Raw genomic sequence first — 10,945 nt, forward strand, 5'->3', positions numbered from 1 at the left:
AGGTATAAACAGAAATATCGTTGAATTACAAGTGTACCTTTAATCAGAATGAAATGAAGGTACAAGCGTGACGCAAAAAGCGAATGCCAAGTCAGCGTGAATAGTACGAGAGTACTGTTCACCTATTTATAGGCGCGGGACACAACCCATACAAAATTACATTCATGCCCTTTACATTTGATAATAATTCTATAGTAATCTGTTGAGGTCTAAATAGCCTTTTCATCTTTAAGTCGGTTCCGCTTTCTGCTGTCACGCCGAAGCTTTCCTGCTTACACCTTCGGCGCTGTACCGACCTTCGTATTATTCTGGTCTGCTGTGATGCCGACCTGAGTCCGAAGATACCTGTTTACACATTATACTCCAGAAATACTGTTAAATCCTGTTTTTGAGGACCTTCGGATGCCGAAGGTCCCCAACACCGCCACTAAGTGACACTCCTTCGGATCGGATTGAAATCTAGCACACATGCATACGCTAAGCATAATATCCGGTCTACTAGCACATAAATAAAGTAAAGACCCTATCATTGACCGGTATGCTTTTTGATCAACGGACTTACCTCCTTTGTTGAGGTCGGTGTGTCCGTCGGTCCCCATCGGAGTCTTTGCGGGCTTGGCGTCCTTCATCCCAAACCGCTTTAGCAGATCTTGTGTGTACTTCGTTTGGGAGATGAAGGTGCCGTCTTTGAGTTGCTTCACTTGGAACCCAAGGAAGTAGTTCAACTCGCCCATCATCGACATCTCGAATTTCTGCGTCATCACCCTGCTAAACTCTTCACAAGACTTTTGGTTAGTAGAACCAAATATTATGTCATCGACATAAATTTGGCACACAAACAAATCACCATCACATGTCTTAGTAAAAAGAGTTGGATCGGCTTTCCCAACCTTGAAAGCATTAACAATTAGAAAGTCTCTAAGGCATTCATACCATGCTCTTGGGGCTTGCTTAAGTCCATAGAGCGCCTTAGAGAGCTTACACACGTGGTCGGGGTACCGTTCATCCTCGAAGCCAGGGGGTTGCTCCACGTACACCTCCTCCTTGATTGGCCCGTTGAGGAAAGCGCTCTTCACATCCATTTGGAACAACCTGAAAGAATGGTGAGCGGCATATGCTAGCAAGATACGAATTGATTCTAGCCTAGCCACAGGAGCAAACGTCTCCTCAAAGTCTAAACCTGCGACTTGGGCATAACCTTTTGCCACAAGTCGAGCCTTGTTCCTCGTCACCACCCCGTGCTCGTCCTGTTTGTTGCGGAATACCCACTTGGTTCCCACAACGTTTTGCTTGGGACGAGGCACCAGTGTCCAAACTTCATTGCGCTTGAAGTTGTTGAGTTCCTCCTGCATGGCTAACGTCCGGATCTAGCAAGGCCTCTTCTACCCTGAAAGGCTCAATAGAAGAGACAAAGGAGTAATGCTCACAAAAATTAACTAATCGAGATCGAGTAGTTACTCCCTTGCTAATATCACCCAGAATTTGGTCGACGGGATGATCCCTTTGAATCATCGCTCGAACTTGGGTTGGAGGTGCCGGTTGTGCTTCTTCCTCCATCACATGATCATCTTGTGCTCCCCCTTGATCACACTCCTCTTGATGAACCTGTTTATCATTTTGAGTTGGGGAATGCACCATTGTTGAGGAAGAAGGTTGATCTTGCTCCTTTTGTTCCTGTGGTCGTATATCACCAATCGCCATGGTTCGTATAGCGGCCGTCGGAACATCTTCTTCATCTACATCATCAAGATCAACAGCTTGCTCTCTTGGAGAGCCATTAGTCTCATCAAATACAACGTCGCTAGAGACTTCAACCAATCCCGATGATTTGTTGAAGACTCTATACGCCTTTGTATTTGAGTCATAACCTAACAAAAACCCTTCTACGGCTTTGGGAGCAAACTTAGAATTTCTACCCTTCTTCACTAGAATGTAGCATTTGCTCCCAAATACACGAAAGTAAGATACATTGGGTTTGTTACCGGTTAGAAGCTCATACGACGTCTTCTTGAGGAGGTGGTGAAGGTAGACCCTGTTGATGGCGTGGCAAGCCGTGTTGACGGCTTCCGACCAAAAACGCTCGGGGGTCTTGAATTCTCCAATCATCGTCCTCGCCATATCGATTAGCGTCCTGTTCTTCCTCTCTACCACACCATTTTGCTGTGGTGTGTAGGGAGCGGAGAACTCGTGCTTGATCCCTTCCTCCTCAAGGAAACCCTCCACTTGAAGGTTCTTGAACTCGGACCCGTTGTCGCTCCTTATCTTCTTCACCTTGAGCTCAAACTCATTTTGAGCTCTCCTGAGGAAGCGCTTGAGGGTCCCTTGGGTTTCAGACTTATCCTGCAAAAAGAACACCCAAGTGAAGCGGGAATAGTCATCAACAATAACTAAACCATACTTACTTCCTCCTATGCTTAGATAGGCGACAGGTCCGAAGAGGTCCATATGTAGCAGCTCCAGGGGTCTTGATGTGGTCATCACATTCTTGCTGTGATGCGCTCCTCCCACCTGTTTACCTGCCTGACAAGCTGCACAAGGTCTGTCTTTTTCGAATTGTACGTTAGTCAAACCTATCACGTGTTCTCCCTTTAGAAGCTTGTGAAGATTCTTCATCCCCACATGTGCTAAGCGGCGATGCCACAGCCAGCCCATGCTAGTCTTAGCAATTAAGCATGCATCTAGACCGGCCTCTTCTTTTGCAAAATCAACTAAGTAAAGCTTGCCGTCTAATACACCCTTAAAGGCTAGTGAACCATCACTTCTTCTAAAGACAGACACATCTACATTTGTAAAAAGACAATTATATCCCATATTGCATAGTTGACTAACAGATAGCAAATTGTAACCAAGAGACTCAACTAAAAACACATTGGAGATAGAGTGCTCATTAGAAATTGCAATTTTACCTAACCCTTTTACCTTGCCTTGATTCCCATCACCGAATATAATTGAATCTTGGGAATCCTTATTCTTGACATAGGAGGTGAACATCTTCTTCTCCCCCGTCATATGGTTTGTGCATCCGCTGTCAATAATCCAGCTTGTACCCCCGGATGCATAAACCTGCAAGGCAAATTTAGGCTTGGGTCTTAGGTACCCAACTCATGTTGGGTCCTACAAGGTTAGTGCAAATATCCTTAGGGACCCAAATGCAAGTTTTGTCTCCCTTGCATTTTGCCCCTAACTTCCTAGCAACTATTTTCCTATCCTTTCTACAAATAGCAAAGGAAGCATTTAAAGCATGATAAATTGTAGAGGGTTCATTCATTACTTTCCTAGGAACATTAACAACATTTCTCCTTGGCATATTATGAACAACATTTTTCCTACCAACATTTCTATTATGCACATAAGAAGAACTAGAAGCAAACATGTCATGAGAATCAAAAGCATCATATGCGTTACATCTCCTATAAGCATTTCTAGATTGTCTCCTATCATGGTACATAAAGGCATGGTTCTTTTGCACACTACTAGCCATAGGGGCCTTCCCTTTCTCCTTGGCGGAGATGGGAGCCTTATGGCTTGTCAAGTTCTTGGCTTCCTTCTTGTAGCCAAGTCCATCCTTAATTGAGGGGTGTCTACCAATTGTGTAGGCATCCCTTGCAAATTTTAGCTTATCAAAATTACTCTTGCTAGTCTTAAGTTGAGCATTACGACTAGCCAATTCATCATTAAGTTTGGAAATTGAAACTAGGTGTTCACTACAAGCATCAATGTCAAAATCTTTACACCTATTACAAGTTTCAACAATTTCTACACAAGAATTAGATTTACTAGCTACTTCTAGTCTAGCATTTAAATCATCATTAAAACTCTTTAACTTAGCAATAGTTTCATGACAAGAAGATAGTTCACTAGAGAGCATTTCATTTCTCTTAATTTCTAGAGCAAGAGATTTCTGAGCTTCTACAAATTTATCATGTTCTTCATACAACAGATCCTCTTGCTTTTCTAAAAGTATATTCCTATCATTCAAGGCATCAATCAATTCATTAATTTTGTCTACCTTGGTTCTATCTAATCCCTTGAATAAGCATGAGTAATCTATCTCATCATCATCACTAGACTCATCCTCACTTGAAGAAGCATAAGTACTAGTATTATGAGTGCTTACTTTCTTCTCCCTTGCCATGAGGCAAGTGTGTCGCTCGTTGGGGAAGAGGGATGACTTGTTGAAGGCGGTGGCGGCGAGTCCTTCATTGTCGGAGTCGGACGAAGAGCAGTCTGAATCCCACTCCTTGCCAAGATGAGCCTCGCCCTTTGCCTTCTTATAGTTCTTCTTTTTCTCCCTCTTGTTCCCTTGATCCTGATCACTATCATTGTCGGGACAGTTAGCAATAAAATGACCAAGCTTACCGCATTTGAAGCATGAGCGCTTCCCCTTGGCTTTAGTCTTGCTTGGCTGTCCCTTGCGACCTTTAAGCATCGTCTTGAATCTTTTGATGATGAGAGCCATCTCTTCATCATTAAGTCCGGCCGCCTCAATCTGTGCCACCTTGCTAGGTAGCGCCTCCTTGCTTCGTGTTGCCTTGAGAGCATGGGGTTGCGGCTCGTTGATCGGACCATTCAAGGCGTCGTCCACGTACCTTGCCTCCTTGATCATCATTCGCCCGCTAACGAATTTCCCAAGAACTTCTTCGGGCGACATCTTGGTGTACCTGGGATTTTCACGTATATTGTTTACCAAATGAGGATCAAGAATGGTAAATGACCTTAGCATTAGGCGGACGACGTCGTGGTCCGTCCATCGCGTGCTCCCGTAGCTCCTTATTTTGTTGATGAGGGTCTTGAGCCGATTGTATGTTTGTGTCGGCTCCTCGCCCCTTATCATCGCGAACCGTCCAAGGTCGCCCTCCACCAACTCCATTTTCGTGAGCAAGGTGACATCATTCCCCTCATGAGAGATCTTGAGGGTGTCCCAGATCTGCTTGGCATTGTCCAAGCCGCTCACCTTATGGTACTCGTCCCTGCACAAAGAGGCTAGCAACACAGTAGTAGCTTGTGCATTTTTATGAATCTGTTCATTAATAAACATGGGACTATCCGTACTATCAAAGTGCATTCCACTTTCTACAATCTCCCATATGCTCGGATGGAGAGAGAACAAGTGACTACGCATTTTGTGACTCCAAAATCCGTAGTCCTCTCCATCAAAATGAGGAGGTTTACCAAGTGGAATAGATAATAAATGAGCATTAGTACTTTGAGGAATACGAGAGTAATCAAAAGAAAAGTTCGAATTGACTGGTTTCTTTCTCTCGTATTCGTTGTGGTCGTCGTCCTTTTGGGAGGAAGTAGACTCATCGCTGTCGTAGTAGACGATCTCCTTGATGCGTCTTGTCTTCTTCTTCTTCCCATCTTTGCGTCTGTGGCCCGAGCCCGAGTCGTTGGACTTGTCATCCCTTGGCTCGTTGACGAAGGACTCCTTCTCCTTATCGTTGATCACGATTCCCTTCCCTTTAGGATCCATCTCTTCGGGCGGTTAGTCCCTTTGTGAAGAGAACGACTCTGATACCAATTGAGAGCACCTAGAGGGGGGTGGTGAATAGGTGATCCTGTGAAACTTGATAACTTAAGCCACAAAACTTGGTTAATCGTTAGCACAATAATTGCCAAGTGGCTAGATAGGAATCCTCAACAAAATACAATAACCAACAAAGATCAATCACAGAGATGACACGGTGGTTATCCCGTGGTTCGGCCAAGACCAACGCTTGCCTACTCCACGTTGTGGCGTCCCAACGGACGAGGGTTGCAATCAACCCCTCTCAAGCGGTCCAAAGACCCACTTGAATACCACGGTGTTTTGCTTTGCTTATCTTTATCCCACTTGCGAGGAATCTCCACAAATTGGAGTCTCTCGCCCTTACACTTAAAGTTCACAAAGAAGCACAGAGTAAGGGAGGGAAGCAACACACACAAATCCACAGCAAAATGCGCACACACACGGCCAAGAATCGAGCTCAAAAGACTATCTCAAAGTTCTCACTAGAACGGAGCTCGAATCACTGAGAATGACAAACGAATGCGCAAAGACTGAGTGTGGATGATCAAGAATGCTCTAAGGTTGCTTGGTGTACTCCTCCATGCGCCTAGGGGTCTCTTTTATAGCCCCAAGGCAGCTAGGAGCCGTTGAGAGCAAATCTGGAAGGCTGATCTTGCCTTCTGTCATCGGATGCACCGGACAGTCCGGTGCACACCGGACACTGTCCGGTGCCCGATCTCCTTCCTAAAATGGCGCAGCCGACCGTTGCAGATCTGGGAGTCGTTGGCGCACCGGACATGTCCGGTGCCCCCTTCTAGCCGTTGGCTCGGCCACGTGTCGCGCGCAGATTCCGCGGCCGACCGTTGGCCCGGCCGACCGTTGGCTCACCGGACAGTCCGGTGTACACCGGACAGTCCGGTGAATTTTAGCCGTACGCCGTCGGCGAATTCCCGAGAGTGGCCACTTCGCTCGAGGCAGCCTGGTGTACCGGACACTGTCCGGTGCACCACCGGACAGTCCGGTGCCCCAGACCGAAACAGCCTTTTTGGCTGTACACAGCCAACTCTTCTCTTTTCTTCTTCTTTCTGTTTCTGATACTTAGACAAGTATATTAGTACACAAAACCAATGTACTAAGACTTAGAAACATACCTTTGCTCTTGATTTGCACTTTGTCCATTCATGGGCATAGATTTACATTTAAGCACTTGTGTTGGCATTCAATCACCAAAATACTTAGAAATGGCCCAAGGGCACATTTCCCTTTCACCACCGCCATCAGCGCTCGCCCGCGCAGATCCCGCTCTCAGCGCTCGCCCGCCATCCGCGCTCCATGCTTAGGGTCCGCCATCAGCGCTCGCCTGGCTGCTCGACACATTCGCCAGCGCCACCTTCGACCAGATCGACTCCGCCTACCGCGAGGCCGGAGGGGACCCTTTTGTGGCCGCCAGTATCCTGTCTTCCACGCAGGACATGCACCCGATGCAGCCCCCCGCCGCCACTGGATCTCTCGCCGCACAGTGGATCTGGTGGAAGAAAGGCTGGTCGGAGGCCCAAGCGGGTTGCGGTGGCCGCTACGGGCATGGTTGCGGACGTGATTGGCAAGGAGTACACACGATCCACGGCTAATTCTGTAGTAAGCATGCCAAATGCTTGGAAGGGTCGGCACGGGGAGAGCGATGGCGATGGGTCTGGTGGCCGCAAGGACAGTGTTGAAGAGGCAGAGCAGTTCCTGTGCTCCATGCTCGGGGATAATTCCGAGCTTGGCATGGGTGTTGTTAGAGACGTGCCAAGTGAGCCTGTGAGGCATTTTTTCACTTGCTGGTCTATAGTTGTCCGTTCAGAATTCTTCATTTTGACCAATCGGTGCCATGCCGCCGTTTTCATGACTCGACTGAATTCTGAAATCTAGACCTTTAATTTGTAAACCCTATGCCCTTAGATGCAGCGAATGTTCAAAAGATATATATACAGATGTTCTATTAGGAGCAACATATTACAAGAACATGAAAATGGATCCTTTAGATTAAATATTCAGTGATTTTTTAGCAAAGATCTTATGAAAAGAATGAACTTCTGGCTTATTGTTGCCTACTATTTGCTCATGCTCCAACCTCCAGCTAATTTCAGTGCCCGCCACAGAAGATGAAGCATGGGCTATTCAAGCTCTAGAGTCAAGGTGGAAGAGATTTTGACATATCCGTAGAAATGAAGTTCTACTAATTTCACTTACATACATAGGCATATGATTGGTGCTTGTTTTCTACTTGAACTTAGGTAGCAGTCGTGGTTCGTTCTCGATAATACTACTTGCTTTTTTTACACAGCTGGCGTTAATGACACATGTTGTATGGTCCTTGATGAACAAACAATACCTGGGGTCATAGATTGTCTGCATGCATGCTAGATGAGAAAAAAATAGCCAGCCGGGGGTGTTTGGATTCACAGCAGATGGTTGAGAAGCGCAATGCGCAAAAACTGACATAAAGGTAACCACTTTGTTAGCGGGTGATTTGTTGCAAAACTCTAGGAACTCCTCAGTTGGCCTAAAACAACGTGTTTCTGTACTGGTTGATCTGTTTTTGCAGGGTAGCTAAGCAGTTTCGCAACTAATCATTTGCCTTTGGACAACCGTGTTGAAACAAGGATCGGTCCCGCATCTATACATGTCATTAGCCACACAGCTCAGGAAAACCTTAGTCCCCCATTTGGTTCTCCTAAACATACATATTTTTTTCTTAGAAATATCTTAGAATTATATTTTTGGGTGTATCAGCATGAGCATGAGCATGAGCATGAGGTGTAAAATCATTGCTGATCCGTAAAAAGCTAGAATGATGCTTGGATCGAACTTATCCTTGATCATGATTTGTGGTGCTAAGGGAACAGTGATAGATTGATTTGAGGTTTGCAGGTGTAATCATGTGTATAATAACCTTTTTTTATTTTTCCTCTGTCCGTGTGGTGTAGTACCTGAAAAGAAAAATGATGCCTGCATTTGTTGTGCTTATTGTTGTTAAATATTTTTCTAATTCTAACAGGTCAGTGCCTTGCTTCCTAGCTGTAGCTAGAATGCATGGCCTTATACTTTTATCTGCTTTGCTTGGCCTCTACATCAGACAGAGCCTTGAGGGCATTCATTCATGTGGCCAAGTGTTGGTTTGTAATCTCCCTTGTTGGTGAATTCCTAGAGACAATTTGGGGATTTGTTGTGATGAGAAGGTTTTATTGGGCTTTTGGGCCCGGGGAGTCACGTGTTGTGATCTCATCACTCCTCAAGTGCCATCTTGGCGTTCTGCACTTGAATGGTGATGGTTCGTGAGATGTGATTAGGAGTGGTAATGGATTATGTCTTTTCACAATTTGTTTGAACCCTTTAATTAATTTTAGTTCAAAAGTGAATAAAAATAAAACATGATTCTGATCTGATCTGATCCTTAATTTTATAGTGTAAAATTTATAGCTCGTTACCACCCTATATGTGATTGAGAATTTAAGATTAGTGGATTTGACTTCTGACCGGTTGTTGCCTGCTAATGTCCCGTTTACTGAAATCCTAAGAGAGGACTGAAGAACAAACCTAACAACATGGTACATACAATATTTGTAGCCTAGACGTCGCTCTCCATGCTCCCCACCTCGTGGCAACGCACGGACACATACCTATTTATATATAAGTTATTATGGTATTATATGTCTCCGTTGCAACGCACGGGCACCCACCTAGTAATTTGTATAATTTTACAACTCATAAAATATTATAACAATGTCTCCAATCATATCATTTTGAATAAAATTGTGTAAATCATCAACTTTTTTATTTTTCATATATTATTTAAAAGTTAAAAAATAGCAGATTTAAATCTTTACTAGGTGTATGCCCGTGCGTTGCTACGGAGTTAACATATAATGATAAGATATATTGAGATGTATAGAAACATTAATTATCGTTATACCTTCTTGTTAGCATCTTTTAGAGGTTAAAAAGATTTACATACATTAAAGGATATATATATATATATGTGTGTGTGTGTGTCCCTGCTTTGCCATGCAAATTTAAAAACTATCAAAAAGTATTTATACAAAAATGTAATAGATATAGATACGTACATAGTATCGTTAAGCAGTGTACATGTGTAGATACTATCATGAATTCAAATCCATCCTATGGCCCCTACCCCACCACATCCCCGGGAAGATAAACTGCATGATAAAAAGCAAGGGGCACATGTTTAAGTTTTGAGAGCAGAGATCGATTTGGATCGGGTTAGAAATAGAGGATCAAATCGATCTCAAGCCAGGTGTTTAATACTTGGAGGGTCTCCACGTTCTTGGCCCTTTTCTTGGGCCACTGGGGTAGCTTGGTGCCCTTCATCGCAAGGAAATTGTCGTCCTTCTCCTTCCGCGACAGCGAGATGTAGATCGGCGGCAACTTGAACCGCTCCACGCCCAGCTTCTTACCGGCGGTGGCGGTGGCGGCGACGTTGCCCGTCAACGGCGACTCTTGGTGGTGGTGGTGGTAGACGGCGTCCATGGTGGACCTGTGCATCTTGTCCGGTGACGACCGCTTCTGCCCGACGGCGCCACCGCCTGATCGATCCTCGACGGCCCTGAAAAGAACGAAGAAGAAATGTTAATGATGACACGATTGCAGTGGTAGAGTGAGTAGTCGGGGCGACGGTTTACAAGTTGAGGAAAAAGGGTGGGGGTCGGGTAGTGTGGTGGATCGCCTACCAGAGAGCCTTGTGGCTTCACTCCTACACTCTCAGCCCAGCTTCAACAAAGGTGGACTGAGCAAAGCACTGCTCCTGCTGCTGTATACTATGTGGTGTCTACAACTCTAGATAGAAAGAATGGATAGGAAGCTGAGATTTGTATATTTATAACCCATCTACTCTATAGTGTAGCAAAGACCCTAAAATATGCAATTCATTCATCCCATTGACAGCATCCCAAAAGAATATTGTGGTTGGTGCAGAAGAAAGTGTGCATAGCAACACTAATGAAGTTGCATTACACAGAAGAAAGTGTGCATAGCGACCCTAAAATGGGCTATCAGATTCACGGATGTCGGAACGGCCGGTGACAGAACAAAGTCAGAGACAGGCTACTCTTGCGTCCTTAATAAGTAGTAGAGGTATCAAAGCAGACTAATTTGCCTCAATTACAAACAAGTGAAGCGCCCCGTGTTGAACTCCTTGAAGCAGAAAAATTTTAGAAGCAATAAGTGCAATGACAAGAGAACCAGGTAGAGATTATTAAATGTGGAAACTAAGTGGATTAAAACTGGAGTCATTAGCAGTCCTAGTCAACATGATGTACCGAAATTCAGCATAAAAGCAACTTCTGGTGGCAGACTGGATCAAAGGCTGCTCCACTTTTATTGACTTGGTTTGTAGTGAATTTCTGGACTGCAGTGAGAAATAACACTGAGCTGAGAATATGATAGTTTTATTTT

At 44.8% G+C, this 10,945-nt stretch overlaps 1 protein-coding gene across 1 annotated transcript; it reads right to left on the reverse strand.

The window, feature by feature from the left end:
- Window positions 1–9,754: 9,754 nt before the first annotated feature.
- On the reverse strand, window positions 9,755–10,036 carry LOC103649251 (uncharacterized). The gene has a single exon (XM_023301698.1). The coding sequence runs from the start codon at window positions 10,034–10,036 to the stop codon at window positions 9,755–9,757; it is 282 nt and encodes a 93-aa protein (XP_023157466.1).
- Window positions 10,037–10,945: the final 909 nt, after the last annotated feature.

Source organism: Zea mays, chromosome 2, assembly GCF_902167145.1.
Source record: "Zea mays cultivar B73 chromosome 2, Zm-B73-REFERENCE-NAM-5.0, whole genome shotgun sequence".
In the NCBI taxonomy this organism is placed as follows: domain Eukaryota; kingdom Viridiplantae; phylum Streptophyta; class Magnoliopsida; order Poales; family Poaceae; genus Zea; species Zea mays.

Excerpts from the sequence above, each read along its gene's own strand:
- LOC103649251 (XM_023301698.1), bottom strand. The coding sequence starts at position 10,036 with ATGCACAGGTCCACCATGGACGCCGTCTACCACCACCACCACCAAGAG.